The 13,240-nt window shown below is 33.5% G+C and overlaps 2 protein-coding genes across 2 annotated transcripts in view; one reads left to right on the top strand and one right to left on the bottom strand.

The window, feature by feature from the left end:
* Positions 1–891, top strand: part of LOC149423118 (tachykinin-like peptides receptor 99D) — a 563,330-nt gene extending 562,439 nt beyond the window's left edge. Inside the window, exon 8 of the mRNA XM_089633048.1 lies at positions 824–891. Coding sequence (XP_089489174.1) covers positions 824–891 — 68 coding nt within the window. The remainder of the gene's footprint in view (positions 1–823) is intronic.
* A 6,463-nt stretch (positions 892–7,354) lies between these two features.
* Positions 7,355–13,038, bottom strand: LOC149423117 (peptide deformylase, mitochondrial-like). Its single transcript, XM_089632864.1, has 3 exons — positions 12,497–13,038; positions 9,702–9,822; positions 7,355–7,854 (listed from the first exon to the last, which is right to left on the bottom strand). Exons 1-3 carry the CDS (start codon positions 12,833–12,835, stop codon positions 7,661–7,663), a joined length of 654 nt encoding a protein of 217 aa, XP_089488990.1. The 5' UTR covers positions 12,836–13,038; the 3' UTR covers positions 7,355–7,660.
* Positions 13,039–13,240: the final 202 nt, after the last annotated feature.

Genomic DNA, 13,240 nt, shown 5'->3' with positions numbered 1-13,240 from the left:
CAACTCGACAACAAAATTGGTCACACTCTTCAAATCTATTGAAAATATTACACTCCAGGATTCTGCAAATGAAAAGATAACAAATGGTTTCTGTAAACCCGTCGAAATCCGTATCCAAGTAAGGTTGAGAAAAAGCAGGAATAAATTATTTTCCACCCTCGCTTTTACGGATGGAAGACGAAAAAAGATACTTCAACCGGGAAAAAGAAAATTTTCCACATCAGTTTAGATAGTTTCTAGTTTCTAGACAAAGAAAGATATGTAGCCAAATCGGAAAAATCCGATCAGTTCAACGTGTAGGTGTAGTACAGTGTGCACAAATGCATTCAAACGCGCTCATTATAAGGATTTGCTTGTTATTCTTCATGTGGAGCATGGAGTTTTCGTCATTTCCATTGTTTTGTCCAATTTAAAAAATATCTCGTAAAAAAATATCTCGTAAAAAAATATCTCGTAAAAAAATATCTCGTAAAAAAATATCAAGTATTTACCAATATCTCTATTCAGCACACAACTAAAGTTAGTCAAATTGACTTTTAAGGGACATCCTTTACATTATTTTTAATATTCTTTTCCGACTCACTTGACCAAAAATGACACATATTTAGACAGTGTACTGAAACATGAAGCAATAAGAAAAAATCTCATGTTCATTGGTAACTTTGAATGACTTTATATGAAAAAATGATTTCACAAAATATAGAAATATTTTGGAAGTTATCTAGTATCGTCGGGCTCCACAGTTGATTTTTTAAATACCAGTTATCCGTGTGTTTTATTTTCTTTATAATAGTTCATTTTAAATGTGTATTTAATATTCCAGGGTCCGTGCGTATCCCGCTGCAACCACAGGGCGGCACCGTCCGTTGGGCCCGGCGGACGCCTTCCTGACAGACCAGCGGGGGCTCAGGCGTCGGGGGAACAGCGCCCCTGCCCGCGCTGCCCCCGCCCTCCCCCACCCCCACCCGACGCACATGGCTCTGACCCCCCACCAAGGCGAGGCGACCCCCACGGGTCGTCACTTTCGACAAGAAAGTCGGCGTCGTCTTGTAAACTCGACAGACAAACCACGTACGCATGAATTAAATAAATGTCTCCGTAAAAAAAGTCGTGCAAGGTACCTACTCACAAATTGAACTAAAAATCATTTATCTATCTGTGAAAATCGTTTATCTATGGTTTCCTTTTCATTCATCTTTTCATCTAGCTCAATAATATTTCTCTGGTTATTTTTTCTATCCTTCAATTTTGTAAAAATCTTCTGTATAATAAAAATTATGTTTTGTACACTAAACTAAGTTTGTAAAAATATCTATGATCATTACTTTCTAGATGGGGGAATAAATTCGGTTTAGAGGAGTCACTCGAATAACCGAAATTGAACTTGATTTAGACTAATTTAGGGCTGGGGAATCCGAATCTGAGAAATCTAAGAAAATCAAATCAATAACTTTTTTTTTTTCACATTTCAGCAGTGCCAACCAAAAAATAAAAAGTGTTGCTATATATGCCATATATGGCAACACTTTTTATTTTTTGGTTGGCACTACTAAAATTTCAAAAGTATTAAATAGTTTTTAATTTGATTTTCTTAATTCAGTAAAAACACAAGATAACAAAATAAAACATGGTTTCTATGTATCGCGTACGAAATTTCAAGACCCTATAACTCAATTAATAGTGCCAACCCCCAGCTAATTCTGATTCCCCAGCCCTAAATTAGTCTAAATCAAGTTCAATTTCGGTTATTCGAGTGACTCCCCTAAACCGAATTTTACCCTAGATTGGTGCTTAGGGTCACAGGAGCGTATTTATTATATATATAACCAGCGATAGGCCCCTGTGATCCTTGACCTCTTTACATAATAATGGTTAATAATTTAGAAATCAATGTCTAAAATTATACGATTGAATCATTTAAAAATTTTAGTAGATAAGAAGAAAATCCACTTTCGATGCTATTTCACCATTATGGTGGTAAGTACTCAAAATCATAACTGAATACTGAATATCTCCGTTAAAAATTCGAAATATCAATCGATTTTATGTCTCGAAAATGAACGTTTCGATTATGTCTACACTATCCTGCTTGCACAGATCTTCGAGTAAATTATATCCATGGTTCCTCTTGACTTAAAATTTATGGCGCAAAGGTGGCCGCGCAAATGTTTAGAATGTAATTTTTTCAATGATTATAACAGCTATAAATTAGTTACCTATCGAGATGGTAGATTATATTTTATAAACTGGGGAATGTTACGCCATACATTATAATATAAATTGTAAATAAAAGAAAATGCTATAAATTTGTACAGTAGGTAAATTAATAATAAAAAAATGTCTGTAATGAAAACATGTATCTAATTAATGTAATCATTACTTTGGGAATGAGTAAAATTGTAAAATAAACATTTCAGATAATATCATGTTATATGGTCCGATTAATATCTGGCCGGGTTTAAGTTTAGGCTTATGGAATTCAATACTTAGTTTGTGTGAAAACACTGAAACATTACATGATTATAATGTAAGCAACTTAATTTGTGACATTATTAAAACTATAATTTTGTAATTGTAAAACATTGTTTTGCCTAAAGCGAAATTGAAAATCGGTATTTAGTTATCAAATGTTTTTTTACACAACGGCGTATTATTGTGTTTTATGTTTTAAACCAATCTTTCCATAAAATAAAAAACGAAAGTTATCTATTACTAAGCAACAAATTTAGCAAGTTATCAGTGATATAACGTATGGCATTTTCGAAGCGAAGTGAAGCTAACAAACAAATAATATGTTAATAATTAAATTATTTGAAGCTGTAACACATTCTTGTCGTTTCATAGTTATCATTCACTCAGCACGGATGGTTGCTTTTTCAATTTCGGAGTTGTAGGTACAATTATTTTGTACATGGGTAGGTATCTTTTTCCTATTTGACGAAAGTTGGCAGCTAAATTGGCCATAAGAAACTTCAGCTTTTCTTGTGATGTTGAGCAGAACGGGGATAATGGCTCATTGTTTCAAAATTAAATTCTAACTCAAATAATTTGAAAATAACTTTCATCAAAAAGTTCTACCCTGCGTCACTAGATGACATCTTTAGCATTATATGATGTCATTATATAAAATGTTGCCACGTGGAAAATTGTTTTTGTGACATAATAATATACTCTTTCATAGTATCTAACTATGATGGTGCAATGTTTAGTCAGTCTCTTTCTGATGTTGAATATCTATGTATTAATGTTGAACCCTACGTAATACTATTATTATTTTGATCACCAAGCACAAGAGCCTGTTTCTTTTTGGAGAGGTATATCGATTAATTATTTTGATCTATCGAGATACTATCCTGTTTTTATAAACTGTGTGTGTAGTGTGCATGCAGCTATAAAATATATTTTTGTACAAAATTTCCAATATTGTAATATAAAATAACCCAGTAAACTGTGCTGAAATAGTGACGAGATAAATATTATTATGGTCTACAAACAATGATTGCATTCAAAATACCTAGAAATAAACAATAATATACGAAACATATCCGAAATGATAGGTAACTTTTCTCCATGTTAAATGTTTAGGTAATAGGTACCTACTTGTATTGTAAACGGTTAAAATAACCTATTTAATAAAATTACAGGAATGTTAATATGAAAACATCAGACTTGGAGTTGATGTGAAAAACCAATATTTGTCTATATTATGATATACCACTTCATAATAAGTATTTTATAATCTAAATAGTTAGGTAGGTAGGTAAAATTATTATCTGTAAATACCAAAATTATGGTGATATTATAATGCGAGATGCCTATATACTGTCAGATTGATTTATTGACGAATCACAGTCAGCTTTACCCCCTTCGTTCTTCAACAGTTGATTTTACCCCTCACCTTTAATTTCTAGTCTATACATATATTCATATGTCTGTGTATGCTACCTAATTTGTAAGTATTTTATCAGTTATTATTCAATTAGTGACTCACTATCCTACCACTATAATGGATATTTTAGTGTGGAAGTACTTTTCTAACTCATTATTTTTAATTGGAAAGTATAAAATATAATATAAAATTTGTATATTGATTCGGTTTAATAATTTTTCAAAACTGACTATTAATAGCTGGTTACCTACCAAATATATTTCAAGCATCATTTCGATTCTGGACAGTCATCTCTCAACAGGGTTATTCTCAGATTGACTTCTGTTCAAAAACAAATTAATAATTTTACCGTCAAATTAATTTTAATATGTGACCCCGTAGGCCAGGAACAAGGCTCATGGAGCTTATTTTTATGAATCAGATGAAACGTACACAAAAATATTGGACACATTTAAAGTGAAAAGTGGGTACTTCAAGGATACATCATTAAATCAGTGTTATTTAATAACCATTGTGAATAATGCATGAAGTTCTTGAATTTGATAAAATTAATTATATTTATACTAAATCGTCAAACAATTATTCTGGATTAGTATTGTGTGAAAAACAATATTTTTATTGCCCATAAATTTAAAATTGTAGTGCAAATATTATTATATAGCATATTTAGATAGGAACCTACACAAAGATTATAAAAATAAATGTATTAAACACATTGATAGATATATTATTATACAGTTACAGGGTGTCCGGGGATACAGTGCACTAACTTCGAGAGGTGATTCTACATGATAGTAGAGCAAAAAGATTTTAAAAATTTGAATACAAAAATATTTTTGCATATAAGAATTTTTGTTTAGCCATACAAAAAATTTGACTTTTTAACTACCTTAAAACATCTAATATTCAAAAAAATATATTTACTTTTTTGCTAGTACTATGTAGTACTATCATGTAGAATCGCCTTCCGAAGTTAGTGCACTTGGCCCCCGGACACCTTGTATGATTAGGTACTCGTAATAATATTATGTAAATATTATGCGTTAATGACAATTGACGAAGCATTCCATGTCTATAGAAATAATGTATTGATTTTGTAGAAATATTTATTATGGCTCTCTAAAATTGTGCATAATTTGAGCTTTTAAAAGGGATTCCATTCATCTTCGATTTTATATTATGATTGTAATATTTATACAGAGTTACCAAGACTTACCTGACAAACTTTAACCAGTGATTCCTGGGGCTTAATTGAAGTAAAGAATGTGCATGTTCACATGTCGACACTGGTCACTCAGCATAGTAATCTTCCCATCCCCCGCCCTGACCCTAACTGTTCAAAACTACAAATTTTGGAAATTTTTAGGCGAAATAAAAATATATAAACAGTAAAAATATGAAAATGCCACCTACAGTTGTACTCCATAATAAACTCAGGAATCACTGGATAGAGTTTGTCAGAAACATCCTGTACACACTATTTAATATTAGTTAGAATATTTAATAGATGAAGAATAAAAAATATGATTGTAAATAAAATTGTTATTAATAATAATAATTTACACCATATAAAGCAGGGTACTCACCAAGAGTGTAGCATGTAACGTAACTGATACTGTATCAATCTGCAAGTGGGTACGGCTCGTCCACGGTAACCGCGTATCCAGCTACGAGCTCCCGGATCCGCCTTTAGTGCTCGCAGTGAAACCGCCGTCGGCGGGTCGCTGCGAGCACACTGCGCTCCACCCGCGAGCGGCTCGCAGTAGGCTCGCGCCTACGTACTCACTTGATATAGTATCAGATACGTTACATGTTACACGGTTAGGTGAGTACCCTGCTTTAAAGGGTGCATCAAATGACAGTGCAGTTTTGAAGGGCCAGTACTTCCAGTATGGTGGGGGTACGAACCTGGGAGGGATCTCATTATGTTAGAAGGCTCGTGCTGTTTCCAGTCGTTGCCACGGTTTAGTCTGGATAACACCGGGGCTTCGCCGTCCACACATTTCTTGAAAATGGCCGTTCTTTCGTGGCCACCCAGCATGCCTTCTGGCTGCAATTTACGACTTTTGAAGGAAAATGTTTTTTAACATCGGCATCACACCTTGGAAGAACTCAAGGATCGAATTCAGGAGGAAATTGCCGCTGTACCTGTCGAGATGTGCCAAAATGCAGCCGAAAACTTCAGAAATCGCCTTCATAAATGTATCGCTGCTGGGGGCTATCATCTTTCTGATGAGATCTTCAGGACTTGATGCATAAAATGGCGTGATGTACCGAATAAAATTTAAAAAAAACCCATTTCTGTAAGACGCGCTTTTTTTTTTAATAGCCCTTCAAAACTGCACTGTCTGTTTTTGCCGTCTCTTTCACCCTGTATTTAAATAAAGGAAATATGAAACAAAATAATATGTATATATTTGACAAGTGTGCATTTGAAATCCTAAAATGTAATTTAAAATATGAAATGTACAATAATTTTAGCTATAATGTATAACCAAAACCCTGTACATACCTAAATATATAATATTGAATTTTATCAAAGGCACATGAAAATTTATATAAATTTTAAAAATATGTGTTTAGATTTAAAAAGCACCTATAAAGGCCAAGTCATGATATTATAACTGCTAATACAAATAGTGAATGTTAAGAATCCTAGTAATAAATAAATGATATTCGATTTTAAATAAATGTTAAGCTATTCGTCATTAGAAACGATTGTCATTAAATTTTATTTACATCATAGAAATAGCTATCAAACAGCTCGTAAATCAGAAATTGAATTTCTTTCGGACATTCGAAAACTTTTGTTTTAAATCAAAAAAAGAATTATGGAAACTTACGGTGAATTATTACCATGACAATGTTTTATAAGTTGGATAGTCTAGCACAGTGGTCCCCAACAAGTGGAGCAAATGGTACCGGGCCACGAAAAAAAACTTATTCTGTAGAAAACATCTTTACGCTAAGTAACCGCCGACACAATAACGTTGAAGTAAAAAAACACCGCACGACCCATGACGTTCTAGAATATTAACATTTAATTTAACTACCCTCAGCGGGCCGCGGTAAAATTGACGTTAACCGGTCCGCAGCGACAAAAAGGTTGGAGACCACTGCTAGCAGATATAACCGGCGTGATGGTGTTTCGCATTATGATATTATTTTAGTTTGAGTTGATGAGTACAATGGTATTTTTTTTTATCTCATCTATTTTTTTTATATTATCAACCTGAAGAACAGCAAGGTTCCATCTGACACGGCAATGTTACGCAATAATAAACTCTAGAATAACTTTTCCTAGAGCCCGTTATTGCACGATATTGCTGTCACATGAACTTAGTGTTCTAAGGGGTCCTTATGCCATTATTCTATGTTAGTTATAAGGCTTTGAAAATATTTAAGTATCTATAAAAGAGTAAAATAAATATAATCCTCTTCTTATTTCATCGTTGTTTTATTAACAAAATGTCAACGTAACAAAATAATGATACATAGTAGAAATTCACAATTTTGTACACATGAAATGAATATTTATTAACTAAGCCAAGTATTAACATTGAGTTCAAAGTTCGAGTACTTGCTTACTGTAAAAATCAATGCTTCACACACACAGAGGAGACATTTCAGGAACTATTGTAACAACTGGCAACCCACTCCCTCTTCCTGTCCACAGAGATCTATGAAGGTATGTTTGATCATAAATAATGAATACACTTATTGAATGAATATACTATTTTATTTGTAACTATATAATACTTAGCATCTGTTTTAGCATGCCGAAAATGGAAGTTTAATTTTACCAGCGTGCAAATTAACTTCTCTCCACAAGTGGCAAGCAAATGTATCTTTATTCATAATATCTACATAGTTTTGTCCGTCCAAATGATCCATTTCATGCTGCGCTATTCTAGATGGCCAGCCTCCAAACTTTATGCTTACTAGAGATCCTTCTTCATTATATCCTGAGAAACAAATATTGTACAAATTAACACCTAAAACAGCTGGCTTTTTGTTCCAAACAAAGAATTATTATCATCTCGTCTTAGGAAATACACCGACAGCTACAAGCAGTCGATATTGACAGCTGCATAGCGATCTGCAATTTTGCCTTGTTTAACCAGTGGAATGCTGATGGAGAACATGCGAGCATCCTAATATTTTCCTTTTGAGATGCGACTTTCATTCTTGGAAAAATGTATGAAAAACAAAATCAGCATCCCTTGGGCTAGTAAAACTTTAGATTTCACTTTTGATTTTCATGAGTGGCGCCTCTCTAAAGGCTTAAAAAATATTTTTCCTATTTATGCTCCGGCCTTCAAAAGGTTATACCTTTTAGTTGTACATGAACTGCCATGTACTTCTGTCGTGCATTTTGCAGTCACTGATGGTAGCTATCAATATCAACTCGCAGGTCATCAATAAATCAATTATGTCAGGTACATTTTAAGCAAATTGGAAAATGTTATCACTAAAAGATAAAAAATAAAATCAAGGTTCAGTGTCGAAGTAGGTATCTATTTAACCTTGATTCAAGGACGATTCAGTAAGAACTTGCCCATATGATTGGTATATTTTGAGGTTAAGAATATTGGGTTGAATTCTCCGGTAACCAGATAACTCAACATAATGACAGTGGAACACACCTTTAAAAAGTGATGAAACAAAAACTAACTTAAATAGGTTAGTTTTTTCATCGTTTTTAATGACTTTGTATAACTATTTAAAGGTGTGTTGAATTGTAATTGTGTAGAGTTATCATGGAACTGAATTCTCCTTTGGTTTCATAACGAAGAATGAACAGCAGCCTGCAGTATGTAATCATAAAGATCGGGATTTTTTCATTTCACAAACATAAGGAGCATACAGAAGCATGCAGTCCATACAGGTTGTAAAACTGTTTGTGCCCAAAAAATAAGGAAAACTGATAGGAAAGATATCAATATCCGGACCAGGCATAGTGTGTTTAATTGCTTGGCTGGCTAAGTCCTCCATTACAACACAAGCAACCTTTTTCCGCTTACTGTGGTGGTATAGGAGATTTTCAAATATTGTCAGGTTATTCGTAACCCGGGAATGATTGATTGATTAATTATTATTGTTCATCTCCAGGTAGAAGGTAGGATATACTAATTGGATAGCTATTACGATAATCCATTAAAGCTGAACCAAGGAGTACCATATTGTTGAAATCATTATATTTCAGAAATTACGTATTTCCATACAAATCCAAATTGATTGACTCGCCTTAACAAGAAACCTGAGTATCACTTAGTCGAGCTGGAGGCAAACCATGTGACCATATATTTGGCACCAAGAGGGTTCGAGAAAGTTTTGAATAAACTACAACATTAGTCGTACACTGACCGCCGAAGAGTGCACATTGAAATAACCACACCATGCACAGAAAAGTAAAGATCCCTAAAGTAAGGCAAAGGTTTGCGGTGCAGTAGATTATTGGACGTTTCTATAAGGGATCCGCCTGGCGTAGCGACGTTAATAATGAATGCGTTGGGTAAATTATAATACGTTTGCAAAAGGGTATTATTAAATAGTGTAACAAAATTTGTTTACTCGATTTGGGATTTGTAGACTTACAAATGACTAGTAATTAGTAAGCAGTTTTTATTTTCGAGGACTGAACACTGGGATTACAATGAGATTGCCTGTATACTGTCAGATTCATTTATTGACAAATTACACAAGGGAGACAGTCAGGCCGCCTTCCTCACTAAGCGTAACTTGGTTTATTCCCGTTTTCTCTGATTGGCTGGTCTATCAATTTGAATATGTATATTTCATAAATTCTTACCATTGATTTGAATTTCCTGATATCTGGGTACTTCGGCGCAAAATCCTTTGATACTCTCACAAGCCTCTATATGTGATACTTTGGTGGTATCTATTACCTTCATTGTGGGATTAATGAAAACCTGAAAAAAATAATAATATTTTCGAAGGAAGCAAATACTTCGGGGTGTGACATATTGAATGAAAAAAAACATACACTTAGTAAGACACCACTTTATTTTTGAATTAATAACAATAGCCAACTGGGTTTCGCTTGTCCCAAGCTTCATCAGGACTAAATATCAACTGTTGATATTTTGTTTGATATTACTAAATATCAACAGTTGATATTTAGTCCTGATGAAGCTTGGGACAAGCGAAACCCAGTTGGCTATTGTTATTAATTCAAAAATAAAGTGGTGTCTTACTAAGTGTATGTTTTTTTTTTCATTCAAAATAATAATATTTTAGCGCTAACTGAGTAACTGCATTGTTGTTATTATTCTTTGAAAAATAATAATTAGTAATTTTTTTAAACCCTTAGACGTCTTTTGTAGTATGTATAATCAAGTTAATTGTCCTAAGGGCCAATTAGCAAATTGTTCAATCTCCATTTTAAAATTAAAAACAAAGTACCAAAAATGATAATTAGTAATGTTACGAAGAATTAATTAAAGTAATGTAATCTTAGCCTTTATAAAAATAGCTTCATCTTAATCACCTATATCAATGTTTCATTGAAATAAAGAAAGAAAACCTACTCACCTGTAAAATTTGCTAATTGGTCATTTGGACAAATAATTTGGGCTACGAACTGTTGATAGTTTGTATCATTATTTACGGATTAAAAAAACATTATCGTTTTGAATTTATACGGGGTAACTGAGAGTCTGGCACCGGAGATCGCTGTAGTGTAATTAAGCAGCGTAAAGGTATGATTCCGAGGACGGCCGCAGATTGCAATCGCAGACTGCATCGGGTTAATTTCGACCACGGCGACACAAGGCTTGCAGGCGCTTCGAATTGTTGCGTGAGACAGGATGTCAGACGTGTTGGACTCTACTGTTGCACTTTTGTATCTTTTGTTATAAGAGGAAGAAGACGACGATGATTTGCTGTTTTTATATAGTAGAAAGAAAAGAAAAGCAACAGATTTTATACTCTGGTGATGAAACCAAACAAAAAATCTAAATGTCAAAGAAGAGAAAAGAGCCTGGAGCAATGTTTGCCGTAGCTGGTGGCAGCTCATGTAAGGTCCACTGGACCTAGTTAAGTGAAACCACGCGTGTTGTCTCAGTAACCTATCTTCACTTTTTAATTCATCTAAGTTTTTTCATATAAAACATAAAACAAGTGTTGTCACTCTACGGTCAACGGCAATACTGATAGTGAGGTCTGCGGCTGTGATGCGCGACAGCGACAGGCAGGCAATAACACCGCACTCGGAATATATTTCTATAGACTGCTATAGAAACCAGTTGTGACGCCTGAGGTTTGTCGCTGCAGTCTGCAGTCTGCCGGTGTGGTTTCTATATATGACACCATATTAGTCCAGTCTGCAGAGAACACAATGTTTTTGTGCTAATTGTATTAAAGAATTATTAGAGAATGAACTTTTTTCAGTAAGTCAAAGAGAAAGAATTCAAGAATTCTGTAATTTAATGTTAATTTTCTTGATATTTACATCACCGTTAATTTTGATCTCCAAAAGTAATGTTAATATATACATTTGTGTTTTTTACAAACATGTAATTTTTTATCCTTTTGTTTTTATTTTATTTTTTATGTATCTTGTTTTATAAAATAATATATTCATTTGAAATTATTCAACCTTGTCGACAAGTGAGACAGTTGGGTAAATAATTACCTTTAGTTTTTTTTGCGTATTAACACACTACCTGCAGGAAGAGTAGTTCTACCTTTTACGCCGGTCCTACTTGAAAAGACATTGTTGTCCGATAATTTTATATAAATACTAGCTGACCCCGCCACGCATTGCTGTGGCTCAATCTGTCTGTGCTAATAGAGAAACAATAGCGCGTGTTGCTTTTACATCCAACAGATGGAGCTGTTTTTGCCTATAATAGGTAACATTTATTTATTCTTGGCTAATTTATATAGCGCCGCTTTTGTGAGATATAAAAACGCATGCGTATTCGAATGCAACGTTGTGTCAAAATATCAAAACAATCGGAGAAGAACTTTCGGAGATTTTGAACCAATGAACATTTTTTCTTTATATAGGTTTTATATCAATCTCTTTGTAAGGGTCCCAAATATATGAATATGTATTTAAAAATGTGAATTCCCCATCTTCAAATTGTTGTCTTTTGTATGGAAGAATATTTTATTAAAAGGAAACTATATTTAAACCCGTAGTACGGGAAATACATCCTCACACTTATCGCACCGAAGATGTGGAAATTTTTAGTTTTTTTTCTAATGATTTTTGCGAAAGTGAATTTTTTTTTGCAATGTAATAAAATCCAAACATTCTTTATAAAAAAACATCACTAAATGGACCAACACTGACTTTAACTACAGTTTATGAATCATATAACAAAAGTAGGCTTTAATTTCAGACAATAGTTTTATAGTTGGGGTGTAGTGATTACTATGTAAAAAAAGTAATTAAAGTAAGTGTTTTATTTTCAAAGATGTAGCTGTTTGCACCTACGCATTTTCTCGAAGGGGACCCTTGTTTTCGCCCGCATAAAATGTGTTAAGCCTGAGGCGGAATTTCGCAACTTTACCAAAAATATGATTAGTCTTCTAGAGTTATCGACTGGCAGCAAAATTTTATTTATAAAAACTCACCATTAATGGAAACGCAAACATCTGACATTTTTCAATCATATGTAGATCGAATTCTTTCAGACGTTTATCATTCATTTCCATTACGAATATTCGTTTGCTTATCCCTATTTGTGGGGCGGCAAGGCCAACGCATTCGTATGCTGCCATTACGTCTTTCAATGAAGAGATAACTTTTTTGGTTTCTTCGGTTTTTATGGATTCTAAAGGAACATTTTCACATTTTAAACGTAAAATTGGATCACCCACTTGAACGATATGTTGATAGGGAGGTCTTGGGATTACTCTGGGCCAAAGACCCGCATACCAATTTAAAGATTTCCGCAAAATTTTCGCAGCCATGGTAGTTATTCGCAAAGTATTAGGTTATGTCACGAAATAATATAGACAAACTAGAAAGAGAAACGGCGGTTCTGAAACAATATTGCGTTAAATTCGGATTTTGAATCAAAATATACAAAAACGCTCAATTGTATATTTTTAACAGAAATAATTTTGTATTAAATTAGGTATTATTGAAGAAAAACTTCAAAACCCAAATAATATTTTGACGTTTATTTTTTTTAGTTATCTTTATCTATGGCCTAAGGGATGACAGTTGACAGAACTTCCGCCTTAGTTGGAGAGAGTTTGATATGCGAAAAACATCTTTAGGCAATTTATCCAAAAGGTTGTTATAGCATGTTTTATGAAACTTCTTTAGGTCTGAAGTCAATATTGGGTGTTATTATTATCAGAATGTTCAGA

This window comes from Hesperophylax consimilis, chromosome 6 (assembly GCF_061612785.1).
Source record: "Hesperophylax consimilis isolate HC1 chromosome 6, BYU_Hcon_1.0, whole genome shotgun sequence".
Classification (NCBI taxonomy): domain Eukaryota; kingdom Metazoa; phylum Arthropoda; class Insecta; order Trichoptera; family Limnephilidae; genus Hesperophylax; species Hesperophylax consimilis.
This window is presented reverse-complemented; position numbering and strand designations above follow the sequence as displayed.